The sequence below is a fragment of the Mustelus asterias genome, chromosome 5, assembly GCF_964213995.1.
Source record: "Mustelus asterias chromosome 5, sMusAst1.hap1.1, whole genome shotgun sequence".
NCBI classification, from domain to species: domain Eukaryota; kingdom Metazoa; phylum Chordata; class Chondrichthyes; order Carcharhiniformes; family Triakidae; genus Mustelus; species Mustelus asterias.
In genome coordinates this window covers 105043670-105065275 of record NC_135805.1, presented here as the reverse complement: position 1 = coordinate 105065275, position 21606 = coordinate 105043670, and the positions used below count along the sequence as shown (strand labels likewise).

General features: G+C 42.3%; 1 protein-coding gene across 2 annotated transcripts in view; it reads left to right on the top strand.

Annotated features, from left to right (window-relative positions):
* LOC144493735 (V-type proton ATPase subunit C 1-A-like) overlaps positions 1–21606 on the top strand; it is a 74304-nt gene that overhangs the window by 26773 nt on the left and 25925 nt on the right. For both annotated transcript variants that reach the window (XM_078213147.1, XM_078213146.1), the window contains exons 6-10: positions 1713–1804; positions 10545–10643; positions 10747–10815; positions 18413–18505; positions 20518–20611. In XM_078213147.1, coding sequence (XP_078069273.1) covers positions 1713–1804; positions 10545–10643; positions 10747–10815; positions 18413–18505; positions 20518–20611 — 447 coding nt within the window. The remainder of the gene's footprint in view (positions 1–1712; positions 1805–10544; positions 10644–10746; positions 10816–18412; positions 18506–20517; positions 20612–21606) is intronic.

Here is a 21606-nt window from a genome sequence, read left to right as displayed (position 1 = left end):
CAATGCTTTGCTGGTGCCGATGGTGCAATGCTAATTTGTAACCTTTTTGTTGTTGTGGTTGACTGGTCACATATGTGTTGTATGTTCATGGCTGAATTTTCTGCTACAATTGTATAGTGTCAAACAAAACCAGTGACATACTTTGTTGCAATTTAAATTCTCAAGCTTACTGTGTTAATGTTTAATCTTTTAACAACACCAGGTTAAAACCCAACAGGTTTATTTGGTAGCAAATGCCATTAGCTTTCGGAGCGCTGAAGGAGCAGCGCTCCGAAAGCTAATGGCATTTGCTACCAAATAAACCTGCTGGACTTTAACCTGGTGTTATTAAAACTCTTACTGTGTTTACCCCAGTCCAACGTCGGCATCTCCACATTAATGTTTAATCGCCACAGTATCGAGGCAGCTTCTGTTCTCTGGCTGCTTTAGCTTGTGCAATCATCACATTCTTTGGGAACACAGATAAAACTTTTCAGTACAGTACAGGCCTTAACTCTCTCTTTGCAATATCACATTCTTTTGTCTGTTATTTTAAGAGGTGCAGGTTGGAATTCTCTGGTCCCACTGCAGTGAACGGAGATTTGGCTGAGTGCCAAATTCTCTGTCTTTGCTTGCAGTGGCGAAAGGGTGTGAATGGCTGGAGAATTCCAGCCACTGTCTCATTTCAAATAACGTTATTCAATGCCTCAATTAACTAATAGAGATATATCTACTAATAAGTAATGTGCATGTTAATACCGACAACAGTAATTTCGATGTTTGTATGTCTCCAGCATTAATCTGAATATGTATTGCATAGATATTTTCCCTTGTAATTTTAAATAGTCAGAAGTGCTGTGTACTATGGGCTGTGGCCACTCTCACATTGGGGTTCAAACTGAGACATTGACAAAGGAAGAGCATGCAGGATCTCTCCATTACTGTCAGGCTTCTAATTGGATGAGTTACACAGACTCAGCTGGAGCAAATTCTGGAAGACTGCCTCTTCACCACAAGATTAAAAACTCCATACCTGCCCCGAGAGTGATTAAAATGTAGTTTGAGTTGTTTATTTAAAATGATTAGTGTGGGGATTATGAAAGTTGACAGAGCTTTAGTCAAATAAGAGAAGATACTTCTAACACAAACCTGTGTCTTGGTTACTGCAACAGGAGTTCAGATTGGCTCTAAAATTTGCCACAACTCAATGTCTAATTTTCAGTGCAAGCTACTTGAATAATGGCTGCCAAGTTGATAACCAACGAAAAACATTGCAATTGTTTGAATGCTAGGACCAAAATAGATGCATGGGAGTGTAACTTGGCAGCCGAATTGGTCCACTCCTACCAGCCATTCCGATCATTCCAGCCACTTCATCCCCTCTTTGCGTGTCTGCCACAGTTGCTAAGTTTCAGCCATATCGTGCCTACATTATCTGCATTTTAATGGTCATAGGTAATGTATATAAAGATTCACAATGTACCCAGTGAAACGAGGAAAAGGTCACCAACCTATCCAGTTTAGAGCATTAGATGTGTTAACATTTTCTGACATATTTTTGAGAGATTCTTTCCTCCCTAAAAGTATATCTGTTTTCATGCCAAAAGTGGCTACTTTTCATCCGATTCTTCGAAATACTTAAGTATTGCTTTGGAAAAAATCTTGATTAAATATTTCACAATAATGGCGTTATTAAGAATAAAATAACTGTTCACTATGTTTCTTATTTTCAGCAAATCTCACAGATTGACACTGATTTAAAGTCTCGTGCAATGACCTATAACAACACCAAGGGAAACCTACAAAATCTGGAAAGAAAAGCTGTGTATGTAAACTTGTATCTTTATTTAACAAATTTATTTATGGGGGAAAATTGCAAATTCACATGTTTGGAAAATGCACCATCTGCGAATACATGTCTCGCTATTGCAAACTCATGAGATTTGCAAATAAGCAATGTACAGTGTGGCTGTATAGTGCCAATATAATCAGTACTGGCAAGTTTCTTTTCTCCTGTTATGGCTGATGTATGGACAATATGGGATCAACTTTCAACTTGGGTGGGGACCTCAAACTAGAAAAGAAATCAGGCAGGGTTAATATAGTATAGAATATTGCAAATTTCACCACACTGCTGACTCCCCCCCCCCCCCCCCCCCCCCACAACAATGCCGCCAAAGTTGAAAGCTAACACCATATGATTGAGTTTTCATGTAAAGCAATGGAAGACTATTTTAATTGGCAGTGTCAAAAGAGTGTTCCTAAAGTTAGGATATTAATAATGTACCAAAAAAAATTTAATGGAGACAAAATATTAGTTTTTGATGATTAGCTAATATAGAATATTAGTTGTATATTTTAATGTTTGGAGATTAGTCTTTGATAACTTATCTGATGTTTTAATGTCTTATTCGGTCTATTTTTTCCCACTTGTAAGCTTTAAAGTGTGACAGATGTTTCATTGTACCCTATCCAATCATTGAATTTGAATGTTCTGCATAATTTGACATTTTAAAAAAAAGAGACAACATAAAGTCAGTTTCCCAAATGGAGCTAAGCCCAGTATACTTGGCATTGCGAAAAAAAGACATGCTGTTGAAACTTTTCATCTTGCATTCATCAGGGCAATTCACAAGAATACCAAATGTAAAGGGACAGCAATTTATATTTCATGAGAAGAGAGTGCTGATTAGTTGGCAAATGAACTCTGGTAGAGGTATTGCCATGGAGAATGCACCAACTAACCTGTGTCTGACAGTTAACTGTCAAGATCTATTTAAATTCAGACCAGGCAGGTTGACTCCAAATGGTCAAGACATTGCCCTGAGCCTTGAGGCCTGACCCATGGCAAAATCATCTATTTGGGGAAACATGGTGTTATTAAAAACTAGCTCTCACAATTATCTTTGTTAGATTCCACGAGAAATGCATCTTCAATGGAATGACACCTGACCTCTTACCTCTTGCACATTTCCAATACATAGATGATATGTTTGCTATATTTGAATCCACAGCTGCATGCAAAAATTTCCTGATGGACCTTAATGGACACCAACCTGCGCTCAAAATGAGCTTTGAGATGGAGCAGTCAAATGAGCTCCCTTTCCATGGACATACCACAATATGCATTGGGATTCCTACAGCTCCATGCTCTATAAAATTGTCCTTATTAGTAACATTGTAAATAGGGCCAAGCCATTTGCTAACTGTGTAAGCTTGATGCTGAAACAGGGTACATCAAAGCAATCCTGTGAGATAACAGCGACCCTGATCAGACCATTGCTCACTGTATATTGCACAAACTCATAAATGGGCCTAAGGCTACCACATCTGGTCCTGAAAAATGCCCAATCTATCTCCGGTTACCCTAAGGTATCTAAAAACATTTGAGCAACAGGTGAAACTAACTATTACATGCTGCTAGTAGCAACACATAATGTTCACCACTCACACACTTCTTTAGCACACAGCCTGAGCATTCAACAGTGCCTGTGATAAAGTCTTCATTCAAGAACCCTTTCACGCTAATCTGAGTGCAGCCAGTTGCCTGGAAGAAAAAAACCCTAAAGGGCAAGCCTCAGAATTCTGACATAAAGGACCAAGTTCAGCCAGACCCACAATCACAGAACCTCTTCAGAGTTAATGGGGCGTGGAATCCACTACATACAGTCAACCACAGTAGGATCAATGAAGCAGACACCAACTGGCTAACTGCAGAATCTCTTGAGAGTTAATGGGGCCTTAAATCAACTATAAGCAAACAACTGCAATATGATCAATGCAGGCAGATCACTTAAGTGAAACCACAGAGCCTATTCAAACTTTATGTGGCATGAATTGCTTCTCCAAGAGACAGGCTACAGAATAACACTTTCCTGTGAGACGACTTTAAGACAAACGGCCTTCAGATGTGCTGTGCACTGATAAGAGGTTCTAAACCTGAAAGACAGCAAGAGTACACAGAACCACTGTGACCCCATTCCGGGGGAGACCCCGAACACCCCCCCTCCCCCCCACCTCCCCCCCCCCCCTCCTCATTCTCAGCAACTGACCGGTGGTTTCTTTCCCCTTGAGCACCCTGGCACTGTGAAGGATACTCACCTCCTTCCTCCTTCTCGGGTTCATGGCACCAGATCCATGTTTTTAAAGACCAGTAATTAATGGCACCTGCATGACATCCTGCTGGTGGGTGGCAAGATTTAGTGAGGGCGGTTCATCTGACTTCATCTTGTTAGATGCATTTAAATTAGCTTCTCGCCCTTTCTGGGTGAGAACCTGGTCATGCCAACAAGAAGGACCTGGAAAGATCGCGATCAGAGTTTCTGCTGGTACGAATTCTGGTTTTGGCCTCTCACTAGAGTTAGAAACCATAATGTGATTTGCGCCTGTGGTTATTGGGGCCAGAAAATCACCCCCCTCATTTATAGGGTATACTGCTTCTACATGCAAGGTAGAATGGGGGATATGCTTGGCCAAGAGCTGACATATTGTGATTGAATACAAATCTCCTTTCACAGATGGCCTGCAGAGCATCATGGTTTACCAGTTTTGAACTTAGTTCAGTTCTGAGTCCACCCCGTTTAACAAAGCAGTAATGCTACACAACACGATGGGTGTCTTAAGTGTGAAATTGGGACTTTGTCTCCACTAGGAATGTGTGGTGGTCAGTCCACCAATACTGTCAAAGACATCTATCCTGTAATAGGTTGATTGAGGAAAAGGTTAAGCAGATTTTCCCTCTTGTCTGTTCACTCATCACCTACCAGAGGTACTGCCTGGCCGCTATATCTGAATGGCCAGCTCAGTCAGTAGTAGCGCTACTGAGCACTCTTGGTGATAGACATTGTAGTCCCTCACTTGGAATTCATTCTGTACCCTTGCCACCCTCAGTGCTTCTTCTGGGTGCAATTCAACATGGAAGAGTACTGATTTAGAACATAGAACATAACAGCGCAGTACAGGCCCTTCGGCCCTCGATGTTGCACCGACCTGTGAAATCAATCTAAAGCCCATCTAACCTACACTATTCCAATATCATCCATATGTTTATCCAATGACCATTTAAATGCCCTTAATGTTGGCGAGTCCACTACAGTTGCAGGCAGGGCATTCCACGCCCTTACTACTCTCTGAGTAAAGAACCTACCTCTGACATCTGTCCTATATCTATCACCCCTCAATTTAAAGCTATGTCCCCTCGTGCTAGCTATCACCATCCGAGGAAAAAGGCTCTCACTGTCCACCCTATCTAATCCTCTGATCATCTTATATGCCTCTATTAAGTCACGTCTTAACCTTCTTCTCTCTAACGAAAACAGCCTCAAGTCCCTCAGCCTTTCCTCATAAGACCTTCCCACCATACCAGGCAACATCCTGGTAAATCTCCTCTGCACCCTTTCCAATGCTTCCACATCCTTCCTATAATGCGGCAACCAGAACGGTACGCAAGACTCCAAGTGCAGCCGACCAGAGTTTTGTACAGCTGCAACATGACCTCATGGCTCCGAAACTCAATCCCTCTACCAATAAAAGCTAACACACCATATACCTTCTTAACAACCCTATCAACCTGGGTGCCAACTTTCAGGGACCTATGCACATGGACACCAAGATCTCTCTGCTCATCCACACTACCAAGTATCTTACCATTAGCCCAGTACTCTGTATTCCTGTTACTCCTTCCAAAGTGAATCACCTCACACTTTTCCACATTAAACTCCATTTGCCACCTCTTAGCCCAGCTCTGCAGCTTATCTATGTCCCTCTGTAACCTACAACATCCTTCCGCACTGAGGGGGGGTTGTGGTTTGTGGATGCTAATCAGCAGGAGGTTGCTTTGTTTATGTTCATGTTTGATCTGATGCCATGAGACTTCATGGATCTGGAGTCAATGTTGAGAGCTCCCAGGGAAACTCCCTCCTGACCACATAGCACTGTGGCACCTTTGGTAAGTCTGTCCACCTGGTGGGACAGGGCATACCCAAGGATAGTGATGGAAGAGTTTGGGATATTAGTTGTAAGATCTGTTTTGGTGAGTGTGACTATGTCAGACTGTTGCTTCACTAGTCCGTGGGACAGCTCTGCCAACTTTGACACATCCCCAGATGTTAATGAGCAGGATTTTTCAGGGGTGAACAGGCAGCCTTTCTGGTAATCAGGTCGTTGCTGGATGACCCATCCAGCGTTATTCTTATTTGACATTTATGCAGCAGTTTGAGCAGGCCTTTCAACTCTATCAGTGATTTCAGAGGGAAGTTAAGAGTCAACCACATTGCTGTATGTTTGGATTCATGTGTAGGCCAGACCAGGTAAGGACAGCAGATTTCTTTCCCTGAAGGACATTAAGGTGATTAAGAAAGCATATGGCATGCTTGGCTTCATCAGCCGGGACATTGAGTACAAGAGTTGTGAAATCATGTTCCAGCTATATAAAACTTTGGTTAGGCCGCATTTGGAGTATTGCGTGCAGTTCTGGTCACCACACTACCAGAAGGATGTGGAAGTTTTGGAGAGAGTGTAAAGAAGGTTCACCAGGACGTTGCCTGGTCTCGAGGATGTTGCTTATGAGGAGAGGTTGAATAAACTAGGATTGTTTTCCTTGGAAAGATGGAGGCTGAGGGGAGACCTGATCGAGGTCTACGAAATTATGAGAGGCATAGGCAGGGTAGATAGTCAGAGGCTTTTTCCATGGGTGGAAGTGTCAATTATAAGGGGGTACAGGTTTAAGCTGAGAGGGGGAAAGTTTAAGGGAGATGTGTGGGGACGTTTTTCACGCAGAGAGCGGTGGGTGCCTGGAACGCACTGACAGAGGAGGTGGTGGAAGCAGACACATTAGCAAATTTAAGAGGCATCTGAATTGTACATAAATAGGATGAGAATAAAGGGATATGGACCGAATAAGGGTAGAAGGTTTTTTTAGTTTAGTTAGGACATCATGATCGGCACAAGCTTGGAGGGCCGAAGGGCCTGTTCCTGTGCTGTACTTTTCTTTGTTCTATGTTCTAGTGAACCAAGTGGGTTTGTCTGATAATCTGGTAGGTTCATGATCATTATTGATCAGAGTAACATTTTATTCCAGCAATATTAATTCATCTAATTTAAATTTCCCCAGCTCTATGACATTCCTTCCAGCCTCTAGATTACTTGTCCAGTAATTTTACCACTATGCTACATTTCCCTGGAAAGAAGCTTATAATTGTACACAGGGATGAAGTATGTTTATTTCCCTGGAAAGAAGCTTATAATTGTACACAGGGATGAAGTATGTTACTGCGCCAGAATTGTGATAACTGCATTATATGCAATGATGCTTGAATGAAGATGATTGATTAAACAAATAACTTAAAAATAAGTGTATTGCACTTAAAGGTTTACAATTTTGAAACCTAATCGGGAGAAATATTGGTTATTGTTGAAAGATGAAGACAACACAGGAAGTAGGATCATTCGGTCCTTTGAGCATGATCTGCCAATCCCCATATCCTTTGATATCTTCAACTAGAAAGAAGTGTGTTGACCTCTGTCATGAACATACTCAATAACTGAACCTTCACAGCCCTGTGCACTACAGAATTCCAAAGATTCACCACCCTCTGGGTGAAGACGTACTTCCTCATCTGATGCCTAAATGACCTATCCCTTATTCTGATATTGTGTTCCTGGTTCTAGACGCCCCAGCAAAGGGAAACTTGACTGTTATTCATACATGACAAATACTATTGCTTTACAAAAGTGCATAACATATTTTTAAAAGCATCTTAGCACAAAAGAGAAACACATTATTTGGAAGTGAAGTCTACATTGGTAAGTGTGGCCCCAGTGAGGGCAATAAAGCTGCAGGGTATTTTCTCTTAGCTTTTCTACATGTCTTTATTTACATTTTAATTATATAATATATCATTATACAAACTCACACATTTATTACCATTTTCAGGATAATCCCAATACGAGTATTATTTATTCAGTTAGCTATCAAAATAATTTGTAAATTACCTATATATTTGAAATTTCTGAATAACAATTTAAACAAGGTACCTTAATTGTGACTCACTGTCAATTTTGTGACCAATAGCTCAAAAGGCTAATTATTTACATGGTCCTGAAGGAGGATAGTTTTATTGGTTTGTCTGAAATTTCAATCAGGAATTGTTAAAATAATTGCTGCACAGGACAAATTGTCTTCCATGTTGCAAGTGTCTAAGTGAAGCTAACTGCTTTAATCGGAAAGAATCCAATCTTCCTCCAATCCAATAGAGATCAAGTAGCGACCTCAAACTTTGCTTATTTAGATAAGCTAGTTAATAATAACACCATTAACTCCTCAAAACAAACTATTTCACAGTTAACCATTGTCCTGGGGACAGCACGAAGTCTCACAACACCAGGTTAAAGTCCAACAGGTTTATTTGGAATCGCGAGCTTTCGGAGCACTGCTCCTTCACCTGATGAAGGAGCAGTGCTCCGAAAGCTCGCGATTCCAAATAAGCCTGTTGGACTTTAACCTGGTGTTGTGTGACTTCTTACTGTACCCACCCCAGTCCAATGCTGGCATCTCCACATCATTGTCCTGAGGGTCATAGAATAGAATAGAATAGAAACCCTACAGTACAGAAAGAGGCCATTGGGCCCATCGAGTCTGCACCGACCACAATCCCACCCGGGCCCTACCCCCATATCGCTACATATTTTACCCGCTAATCCCTCTAATCTACGCATCCCAGGACACTAAGGGGCAATTTTAGCATGGCCAATCAACCTAACCCGCACATCTTTGGACTGTGGGAGGAAACCGGAGCACCCGGAGGAAACCCACGCAGACACGAGGAGAATGTGCAAACTCCACACAGACAGTGACCCAAGCTGGGAATCGAACCCAGGTCCCTGGAGCTGTGAAGCAGCTGTGCTAACCACTGTGCTACCGTGCCGTCCACAGGGAAATTGGATTCCATGTGAATTGGATTAACTTACTTATGAATTAACTATTCTCTAACTCAAACTGAATTGAAGTATGCTTATAATGAACTAAAATTAATATGATTGTCTTTCATTTTAGAAAGTGTGCAAGTTTGCAATATATTAAAAATCACGAGAATGAAATTAAACTTGCGAGTAGCCAGCTTGAGTGTGCAAAACCTCGTACTTCAATATTAGTAATTGGTGAAAAGGAAATAGAAATAAAAATTGAGTTATTTATCAGGAGGAAATAGTAAAGTGTTCTGAAAATATTTATTTGTTTAAATCATAGCTACATAATTTATTTTATAATTCGTTGTCATGGAATTTACACAGCTGGTTAACTGAGAATTATATAAAAGTTCTGACTACTTTCAGTAACTGAAAGCAAATACAATTGCCCATTAGGAAGTGTTATGTCTAATGGCTGAGACTTTGTTCTGGTAATGATGGTTTGTTGTCATCACTCCACTGAAATTGACAGCAATTTTGGGAATGTGCACATGCGCACAAGAAATGGAAATCTAGAAGTTGCTTCCAATACTCCTCCGTGAGGTATATGGTAGAGGTTCCCACAGACTGCAATCTCCAATGTAACTGTGACTGCCAGTCTTGTTGTAAAAACCTTTAGAAACGTTAAACTTTGTTGAATGAGGCGTAACTGGGTTTTTAATGGAGTACTAATTTTGTAATTATGACTAAATACCCTTACTGGCCATGAAAAGCTAATTTTATATTTGAGGAAAGTCAAATTTCTCCATAATAAAACAATCCACATTGTTTAGAAATATAAACCCATTCCTCATTTTAAAAAAAGTTTACTCTTATTTTAGCTTTCACCTTAATCTGAACGTAAATCATTTATTTCGCATTCTGAAAACTTAAATGGAAAAGTGAAGGTTTTTAGTGGTTCCTGGTTTGCTTTATGTGAATACCTAAATGTGATTGGTTGCTTGCTAACATCAATGCTGCAGACAAAGACATCCCCTTTGATTTGGCTTAAAATTTAAACTGCATTCAGGAAAAGGGAAAGCCTCACAACAGAGATTTCAAGATCATTGTGGCAACTTTTTCTGAAGCTGGTGATGATGCCCTTGTTTCGTCACTGCAAAATCTGGGCCAATATATAATTTTCTATCAGTGAAAGCAAAGATTGTGTTAATGGAATTATTTCAAACTTTTGAAATATTTGGTTTGCTAATATTTGAGTTTTATCTATTTTTGATGTATAATACTAAAGCCCCCCAAAAAAGGCACAATTTTGCTGTTATTTTATTTGGGCATGTTGGATTATTTAGATGTAATTCACACAAGAAAACCCCAGATAAAAATTCATTAATTTAAATGGATGAAAAATTGGAAAAGTTGACTTAACAGCATGGGATCCACCTACTCCATTTTCCTCTGTGTTAAACCCAGGTGATCCAATATGCCAACAGCACACTATTATCTATATCTATATTGGTGTATCTACACTTTCATTAGAAGAGATTGATACACGTCACTTGACACAAAAATGGAACTTACCAAAGCATTTAAGATGGCAAGGCACTGACTTTGTAACTTGTACTCGATAAATGTGATCTGATTTTCTCCTATTCATGTTTTTTCAGGGGTAGCCTTTTGACCCGCACCTTAGCAGACATCGTAAATAAGGAAGATTTTGTGTTAGATTCAGAATATCTCACAACTCTTCTGGCTTTTGTCCCAAAGTAAGTTCCCTGCACTCTGTGAGTTAGTGCAATCAGACTTTGGTTGTCCAATAAAGTGATTTTATAATTTTCTCTTATTTGTATTACTCTTGATGTGCATTAGGTCCAATTACATTAACTGGCAAAAGACGTATGAGTCCCTCGCTGACATGGTAGTTCCTCGGTCAACCAAGTAAGTTTATAAAGAATCATTTGCTTATATTGAAAGATGTCATGTGTATTATAGTGTGAGGCACCTCATTAACCAAATTATTTATCATTTTGTGTTTTCTCAATGAAGTGTTAAAAGTTATTATTAGAACCTAGGCTTAAAAGTGGTGGATGCAGAAACATCCAGTTACATATGTGGAGTAGTAGGATGCAGGTTAAGTTCTAGATTCAGATCGAATGTCTGATGTGTATTTGTGTGGGGCCATTGCTGTGACATTTATGAAAACTTAGGGTGGGAAGTTTAGTATTTGGGTTTTCCGGAGGTCTTGCTGAATTTAACAACAGGACTTCCGGTAAACATTTTGACTCCAGATTGAGGGATTGCAGAGCTGGCTAGCAAGAAGGCCTGCATCAGACTTTAGCTGGTGGGTGATGAGGAGGGAAGGAGTGTTATTGTGGAGGGCTGGAGGACATTGGCACAGTGATGGGAGATGGTGTGGGAAAATGGACAGGAAATCGAGAGGTGGGTGAAATGGATTTGGGTAGGTGGGTGGTTGGGGAGTTGGACAGGATATCAAGTGAGTGAAAAGGAGTTGAGGAAGTGGAAAGGAGTTGGCTGGAAGTGGAGTTAGGAAGGCAGAGTGGAGATCGGAGGTAGAAGGGCAGGAGTTGGGAAGGCAGAGAGGAGATCAGAGATGGATAGGGAGGAGCTGGGAAGACAAAGAAGAGATTGGAAATGGAAGGGGAAGAATTGGGAATGCAAAGCAGAGATAGGAAATGGATAGGGAGGAGCTGGGAAGGCAGAGAGAACAGAGATGGAAGGGGAGAAGTTGGGAAAGCAGAGCAGAGATAGGAGATGGATGGTGAGGAATTGGGAAAGCAGAGAGGAAATGGGGGCCGGTGGTTAGGGGGGAATTTTTAGTAGATTAGACTTTGGGATGGATAAAAAGGAGACTGGAGGTCGGGACATGATTGGGGCAGGTAATTGTTGGTTTGGGTGGTTCTGATGAAAGGGGTTGGTCTGAGTGTGGCTAGTGGGTTTTGGTCATATGGAGAGAAGCTATCAGCTTGTTTGGCTGGGGAGAAGAAGTCCTGTTCCTCCTAACCCGCATTCAATCCAATCAGGCTGTTCCTACCTCCCCAGAGCTGTCGGGTTTCCCAAGCACGAGGAAATCTGGCTTACAATCGTTACATTTAAATTGATCCTAATGAGGCATGCAGCCTCATTAAAGTCTTTAAATGGCATTGCTGCCTCTCACAGTTTACAATGCTTTCAAGTTTCATCTCATCCGCAAACTTTGAAATTGTCCCCTGCACACCAAGATCTCGATCATGGTAGGAATAATTAACTTTGAAAGCTGCGTTATAATGTGCACTTTAGAACTAAGTTAGAAACGGTGTAGTGGAATTTTCCTTTCATGCATAATGAATGAATGGAAAATTCCAGCTAAGTTAGACGCTAAGTTATGTTCAGTGTTTTGTATGAACCGACAAAACAATTCTGAGAATTATAATTAGGGGTGTAACTTTTTGATTTTTTTGCACTCTTTTAGTGAATACAATGTTAAAGTCAAACTTTAATATTCCAAAAGTCAGTTTTTAAAAAAATTTCCTCAAAATAACAGGCCAGATTTATTTTTCAAACTAACAGTGGGGCTAATGACCCTTGCTGTTAATGAGTAAGTGTTTCAGCAATGTCAGGTGAGAAATAGATGTAAATTTAAATGCCAGTATCCAAATAGTTACTGTCAGTGTTAGGCTGTTACTGGATTAATTTAACGACAAAGGTATTCCACAGTCTACCTCATTGAAATGGATTAAATGATGTGAAGCTGTTGTATTTGCATGCCAGATATGAACCAAACCTACCACAGGATGCTAAATTTTGCCATTACAAGTGTAGGCAACCTTTGAACAATTTGATAATGGATAATTGCTGCCAATCACCACTCTGAAATTAACTGTTACGAATGTGGAATCACATTTCTTCAGATTTTAGTTGCTGCTCTAAATTTTAGGGATGTCTTTGTTTTTACTTTTCTGTCTCTTTTTAATTCAATCTTTCTTTCCCGCTGTTTTTCTTTCTGTAGCTGATTTGACATTGAATTCACATGCTCTATTTTATACTTCCATCCTTTGCTGTTTATTTCCTGGTCCTATATTCTGATTGTTAAGGAGAAACGCAGTTGCTTGCTCTGTTTCCTCAGTATCCATGATGTGGAGATGCCGGCGTTGGACTGGGGTAAACACAGTAAGAAGTTTAACAACACCAGGTTAAAGTCCAACAGGTTTATTTGGTAGCAAAAGCCACACAAGCTTTCGGAGCTCCAAAAGCTTGTGTGGCTTTTGCTACCAAATAAACCTGTTGGACTTTAACCTGGTGTTGTTAAACTTCTTCCTCAGTATCCAGACAGCAGGGGCAGGATTTGCCCTGTAGGTTTCAGGACCCCATGTCAGAGTCAAATCTGTATCGTAAACCCACCTTGTGTGGATAACAGTCACCTGGCTGTGATTTATTAGGCCCTGAATGGGCCTCCTAAAGGCCAGAGAGAGGGCTCAGTGTCCAATTAAGGCTGAAAGGAGGCTTCCAGTACTGAAGTAGCAGAAACAGGCATTTTCAGATTATTGAGAAAGAGCGACCCAAGATGGATGCACCTTCTCTTCAACTTTCTTGACCTTCGAATAAAAAAACTCCTTAAACAATGGGGTCACCATTGTGGAGAGGAAGATACTCGACAAGGCAGGCTGCAGCTGCAGTTGAAGCTAGGCGGGTGTGGAGAACCCCAAAGTTGTCCTAGAGTGCTAGCCCATTGTTCTGTTGCCAGGAGGCCACCTCCAGGTAGCTACACTGATCCCCGACACCTCCAAACTTCCCATCAGCCACTGTAGCCATCTTAGTAGGCCTTTAAACAGCTTTAATTGGATACACGCCAATTGTGAACGGTTAGCCCTGCCACTTGGCACCACCCCGCCATTTCACCTCTGGAAAAATGGCCTGAGGGCATGCTGGTCCCTGAGCTGTATGAATTTTCACACCCATCCACCCCTATTCTTAGGGAGCTAAAAACACAGCCACAGGTTTCTCTCATGACATCATTACCAGCTTACACTTCAATAACTTTCCATGCAAAGAACTTTAAAGCAAAGTGTGACCAACAAGTCTAGTTTATGCCAGAGTTAATGCTCTGCTCCAGCAAAATCTGGGCCAGGTGAGGTAAGAATGACTGTTTGACGTCAAGGCAGCTTTTGACTGAGTGTGGCATCAAGGGGTTCTAGCAAAGCTGGAGTCAATGGAAATCAGGGGAAACACTCTACACTGATTGCAGTCATACCCAGCACAAAGGAAGATGGTTGTGATTGTTGGAGGTCAATCATCATCTTAGCTCCAGGACACTGCAGGAGTTCTCGGAGTAGTGTCATAGGCCTAACCACTGTCAGCTGGTTCATCAATGACTTTCCTTCCATATTAAGGCAGAAGTGAGGATGTTTGCTGATGACTGCATAATGTTCAGCACCATCGCAACTCTTCAGATACTGAGGCAGTCCATGTCAAAACACAGCAAGACTTGGGCAATATCCAGTCTTGGGCTGACAAGTGGCAAATAACATTTGCACTGCACAAGTGCCAGACAATGACTATCTCCAACAAGAGAGAATCTAACCATCACCCCATGACATTCAATGGCATTACCTTCACAGAATCCTCACTATCAATGTCCTGGGGGATGGGGTGGGGGGGTTGGTGGGGAGGTGGGGGGGTGGGGATACCATTGACCAGAAACTGAACTGGACTAGCCATATAAATACCTTGGCTGCAAGAGCAGGTCAAAGGCACCTTCCACCACCAAGCGCAGTGGCAGCATTATGTACCATCTACAAGATGCACTGCAGGAAATAACCAAGGCTCCTGAGACAGCACTTACCAAATCCATGACCACTACCATCTAGAAACATAAGGGCAGCAGATGCATGGAAATACCACCAACTGGTAGCTCCCCTCCAAGCCTCTCACCATCCTGACTTGCAAATATATCGCCGTCCTTTAATGTCATTTGGTCAAAATCCTGGAAGTTCCTCCCTAACAGCACTGAGGGTATACCTCCACCACGTGGACTGCAGCAGTTCAAGAAGGCAGCTTACTACCACCTTCTCGAGAGCAATTAGGGATATCCAATAAATGCTGACCTAGCCAGAAGTGCCCATGAATGAATTTTAAAAAAAATTTTTATATTGGGAAATGTTGCATGATATTGAATTTTACCGTTGCACAATAAATAAATAAATATACACACACGGGAACAGGCAGAAAGGGTTTTGGGAGGAGATGTGCATCTCTGCGGCACAGTGTCACAGTGGTTAGCACTGCTGCCTCACAGCACCAGGGACCTGGGCTCAATTCCGGCCTTGGATCACTGTCTCTGCAAAGTCTGCACGTTCTCCCCATGTCTGCGTGGGTTTCCTCCCACAGTCCAAATGTGTGGGAGATGATTCTCCCATCCCGCTGCGCTGCTTTTTTAGCGTAGCGGGCTGGGAGATTCTAATGGGGGCCGTTTTGCGGCCTTCCTGCTGGGCGCCAGGGCCTGAGCATGTCTCCCAGCACTGGATTTTCGGTGTTGTCAGCGCCTAATTTAAATATACTTAAAATCCCATTAGTGGGCCTGGGACTGAAATCTCCAGGCTCGCTAGCATCTCCACCCCCTCCTCCCCCTGGCCAGGAGTGCCTCACTCCTCTAGCCGGGCTTAGAGTAGCTCCCTATTTGTGGAAGCTGGTGGCCTGATCCCGCTGGAGTGGAGGGGGGCAATTGCGGCCCCCCAGAGAATTGGGTGCCAGGAGTTGGGGGGGGGGGTGTTCCCTGGGGGGCAGCCTGCTGTGGGGGTCAGTACTGCGGGGGGAGGGGGGTTTGGGACTGGTCGGGGTGGAGGGATCGAGGATCGGAGGGGTGGCATTGAGGCTGATCCGGACATGTCTGGAAGACCAGCGTTCGGGCTATGGGGGGGGAGGTTTGGGGGAGGGTCGCATGGCCAGCTTTGCGAGTTCGCGGGGCTGGCCAGCGATCAGGAGGCCGGCAGTGCCTGCAATCTTGGCACTGACAGATCGGCGCATGCGTAGTGGCCCGCTCTGCGCTGTGCTGCCGGCCTCTCCAGCGGGGATAGGCCTGCCCACTGATTTCTGGAGTGAATTATGCTAGGGCTGTCTGTGATGCACAGAGTGTGGGAGATTCATTTTAAAACTCCCACTGAAAAAACCAACGTGATTTATTCCAGTTTTCACGCAAATTCAACACTTAGAATTTTTTTGGGAGAATCCATCCCATGCATTGTCGAAAGGTGGATTGACCATGCTAAATTGTCCCTTAGTGTCCCAAGATGTATAGGTTAGGGGGATTAGTGGGGTAAATACGTGGAGCTATGGGGATAGGGTCTGGGTGGGATGCTCTGTCAGAGAGTTTGTGCAGACTCGATGGGCCAAATGGCCTCCTTCTGCACTGTAGGGATTCTATGAAAACTAACAAATAAATAAAGCCTCAGTGTGCTCTCCATCACCTGACTGTCTAAATTTTGACATGTGGAAATGTAAAATAGGGGAGGAAAAGAAAGATTTAAAAATCATAAGTAGGTAAAATACACAATAGCAGTTGGAAGTAGAAAAGTGTTAAAATTGGTAAAAAGCAATACTTAATGTGTTCAATTTTGCCAATTTCTTGAGTTCAAGTGAATTGAACTACCATCACTGCTTGGCAAAGAGGGCTAAAGAATTATTATTATTACATATTATTTGCCAATGACCAAATATTCATGTTTTCTGGAGGTTGCTACTGTTGATGTAGATGAAGAAGATGGTTGCATAGATAACTTAATGTGATTTTCACTCCCAAGCATCTATTTGCTAATGAGACCTGGACACCAGTTTTCATTGGAACTTTCCTCTGGTCAAATATTGTGATAAATTTCCTGAAAATAAATATAGCCACACCTCCCAAAATGAACCTATGCACAATCGCTTGACATTGTGCATCACCAGCAACTAAGGACAATGGCTGCTTGATGCACCATCAATCAAGCAAAGACTAGTTTGTATGCAAGAACATAAGAACTTAAGAACATAAGAAATAGGAGCAGGAGTAGACCATCTAGCCCCTTGAGCCTGCCCCGCCATTCAATAAGAACATGGCTGACCTGAAGTGGATCAGTTCCACTTACCCGCCTGATCCCTATAACCCCTAATTCCCTTACCGATCAGGAATCCATCTATCCGTGATTTAAACATATTCAACAAGGTAGCCTCCACCACTTCAGTGGGCAGAGAATTCCAGAGATTCACCACCCTCTGAGAGAAGAAGTTCCTCCTCAACTCTGTCCTAAACTGACCCCCCTTTATTTTGAGGCTGTGCCCTCTAAGTTCTAGTTTCCTTCCTAAGTGGAAAGAATCTCTCCATCTCTACCCTATCCAGCCCCTTCATTATCTTATAGGTCTCTATAAGATCCCCCCTCAGCCTTCTAAATTCCAACAAGTACAAACCCTATCTGCTCAGTCTCTCCTCATAATCAACACCCCTCATCTCTGGTATCAACCTGGTGAACCTTCTCTGCACTCCCTCCAAGGCCAATATATCCTTCCGCAAATAAGGGGACCAATACTGCACACAGTATTCCAGCTGCGGCCTCACCAATGCCCTGTACAGATGCAGCAAGACATCTCTGCTTTTATATTCTATTCCCCTTGCGATATAGGCCAACATCCCATTTGCCTTCTTGATCACCTGTTGCACCTGCAGACTGGGTTTTTGCGTCTCATGCACAAGGACCCCCAGGTCCCTCTGCACAGCAGCATGTTGTAATTTCTTTCCATTTAGATAATAATCCAATTTGCTATTATTTCTTCCAAAGTGAATAACCTCGCATTTGTTAACATTATACTCCATCTGCCAGATCCTCGCCCACTCACTCAGCCTGTCCAAATCTCTCTGCAGACCTTCTACGCCCTCCACACGATTCACTTTTCCACTTATCTTTGAGTCGTCTGCAAACTTTGTTACCCTACACTCAGTCCCCTCCTCCAGATCGTCTATATAAATGGTAAATAGTTGAGGCCCCAGTACCGATCCCTGCGGCACGCCACTAGTTACCATCTGCCAACCAGAAAAGCACCCATTTATTCCGACTCTCTGCTTCCTGTCGGATAGCCAATCCCCAATCCACGCTAACACCCTACCCCCAACAAATAGGCTTTTTATTAGCAAAAGACTTGGAGCACACCCATGCCGATGAACTGGTCCAGAGACTGAGGCAGGGGGTGGGGAGCAGTCAGCTTTATACCTGGATCAGGGGGGGAGGAGTCCCACGCAGGGCCGGCAGGGACGTGTCCAGGCATGTCACACACACAGGCAATAAGCTAACAGTAGTTTACTACACTGCTACAGTACTTAAATCTACCTAAAGACACTTAAAATGTCAATATACAATTTGACTTGTAAAATGTGGATTGTCAGTAGTAGTGGATTTTCCCTCAGCACTGGCAAACTATCAATTATGTATGTATTCTTTTAAATAAAGTATTTTCTGAAACTGTTAACTGGAAGTTTCTTTAAACTAAGATCATGAACCTTTCTGATGCACAGAATGATCATTGAAGACACGGAGGGAGCCCTGTTTACAGTAACTCTCTTCAAGAAAACTGTGGATGAATTCAAAATCAGAGCCAGAGAAAACAAGTATGTTTAAATCATTTTATCAATTGTAAAAAAAAACTTTATTCTCCTTCCTTTCGTGTTTCAAGTTGGAATAAATGACTGATTACAAATGTGTGGCTGAAAATATTAAGGGACTGATTTTCACTTCCATAAAGCCAGTCAATTTATTCAATAAGAATTTTTTGACTCAACTGATGCCTCAGCAGTCAGTACAGTGCATTTTGTACTGTTATACTGGTAATGCACATGCTAAAAAACAATTTCTTTTTCACATTCGGGAATAAGCACATTCAGACACTAAGTGAGTTGAGATTTTGTACTTGCAAGTCATGTAAGACAAGAAAAAGTAGAAAAATAGCTCAGACGGTTGTCCATTATGTATGAGCTAGATGGAAATGTGCCACAAGTCAGAAAATAGCACAAGAAAGTTAGTTGTAGTTTCAGTTGACGTGTTATTTATTTCAGCAAGATGCATTGAAAAGGAGAATTGGAATTAATACTTTAATTAGCAGTTTGGCAATAACTGTAATTAAACTATAATAGACAATGTGTTTGGTGCCAGGGACACAACCAGCAAATATGAAAGTGCTACAAGAAGATGGAATATTACAGGAAACCAACCTGCTCCATGCTAGTCTTCCCTGCAGCCAAAAGGCACTGCGGGGCCAGCTAGAAGGGCAGCCTGTTGGACATTCGCCCCTCACTGGGGAGAAGTCCACGCCCAGGAGCTGCTGGCCAATCTGATTGGCTGGAAGTTGCATTAGTACCAAGAGTGCATTAGTTGGCACTGCTGGAAAGCAGAAGAAGGCCCGTAGATCTCTGGAAATAGGTCATTTTGGGGTTTTGGGCAGGGTGAAGGGCTGGGCAGTTTAAGGAGTGGTGTGGGGTGTTGGGTTTAAGACAACAGGTAGGTAGGAAGAAACAGGGATGGAGGTTCTATCTTAGCAAGGCAGCTCCCCGATCGGCAAAAGTAGCCCCTGAAGATGGAAGTGCCCCTTTCTTCCCGCCCTTTGGTGAATTTTTAAAAAACTTGACAGCACATGTCAACCATTTTATGACGTATGCAGTGTATTATCAGGATTAATTGGCCCATGATTATTTATTTAAATATGGTGGAAGGGCTGCTGAATTTGGTGCCTGCCCATTGTGGGGGTGAGCTTGGGGCTGGGCAGGAAGGTGATGGAATGGGCAGCAAGTTGATAGAGTGGGCAGGAAGGTGATGGGGTAGGCACCCACCCTATTTTATGTGCCCTCTGCCAAACACACACCCGGTGAGAGCATGTAAAATGCAGCCCAGAGTGTTTTAATAATGTTTTAGAAGAATAGCTATTTAGTTATAGATATCAGTGAGATGCATGTGCCTTATTCTCACTTCAGAGTCTGTCCATCCTGTGTGATTTAAAAAATGACACATGCAGATCATTCTATATAAGGGTCAACATTTCATATTTCTCAAAGAAAAGTTGATGGAATTGCAGAATGTGGTCCCCCAATACACACAGTACTCAACGTGGTAAAGTAACGGCCCTGTAGATCCCTGAGAGACTGGCTGGAGAATGGTTTGAGACTAGTTGGACAGTTTTGTGCATCTGCTTGACTGGCAATGCAAGAGGCTACAAACACTTTTATCCTTTTCTATATCAATCCGCATGGAGCCTTTAACTAAAAAGCTCAGTTAAGCAGTCTTGAGTGGCTACCTACTGGCAAGATGAGATCCAACTCCAGTGCGGTCACCCATCTGTCCGACTGGTCCTGCTTTGTAAACACTTTCATATTATTCCACAGGACCTCTGGAACGCCCCTGCGGTGCCCAGTTTCAGAGCCACTACTTTATTTCCTCTGCTTGATTTTCATTCCAGTGATTCCAATGGAATGATAATTGGTTGGATTCTATGATGGGAGGAGAATCCACCTTGCCGGATTACAACCCAGGTGGTGGAGATACAGATCTACCTCCCTGTTTCACAATTAAATTATTAAATGAATTCAGATACAAACAGTAGCAGAGTTTTAAAAGAACTGTTCTCTGCTAGATTTATAGTACGTGAATTTAGCTACAGTGAAGAGGAATTGCATGCCGAGAAGGAAGAAATGACACGACTCAATGCAGACAAGAAACAACAGTATGTGAGTACTGTAGTCCTGACAGAAAATCAGACTTTCCTAACTTGAAAATAGATAAGCAGCTAATTTATTTAAAATGTGCTTTTGGTGGGTTTAGAAAAATGTTATTATTTAAAATACTATATAGGATATACAGTTACACAGTTGCTGTAGAAAACAATTGATGCAAAGGTATATTACAATTCATAAAACATCATGTGCTAATTTAAAGGTAATTTCATCAAAAGCAGTATGATTCCCATTACCTTGTGCATCTGCTATATCACAGAGAGGAAGATTAGCGGAGAATATAGAGATGATGTCAAGCTCAAACACATCTCAACTGATTATCGATCTATCTAGATTCTAGAAGTACTTCAGATTCAGGATAAGTTTGTCATGTGCAATATGAATTAATATTTCTGTTCCTTTGGCAGTCAACTTTCAACCCTATGATAGGGTGGAGATTTTGATTGTTTTTTGAAAGGGATTAGATTGATTGCCCAAATAAATTTTCTTGTTCCATGAGTTTTTAAATGTTACTAAGGCCCACAATTTAGAAATCATCATCATAGAAATCATCATAGAAACCCTACAGTGCAGAAGGAGGCCATTCGGCCCATCGAGTCTGCACCGACCACAATCCCACCCAGGCCCTACCCCCACATATTTACCTGCTAATCCCTCTAACCTACGCATCTCAGGACTCTAAGGGGCAATTTTTTTTTAACCTGGCCAATCAACCTAACCCGCACATCTTTGGACTGTGGGAGGAAACCGGAGCACCCGGAGGAAACCCACGCAGACACGAGGAGAATGTGCAAACTCCACACAGACAGTGACCCGAGCCGGGAATTGAACCCAGGACCCTGGAGCTGTGAGGCAGCAGTGCTAATCTTCCTAATCTGAAGGCAAAGGGATGCATTAATGCATGTGCTACACAAGTATCAGAATGCATGGGGAGGTAATGGTAAAGTGGTATTGTCACTGAATAGTAATCCAGAGACTCAGAGTAATAG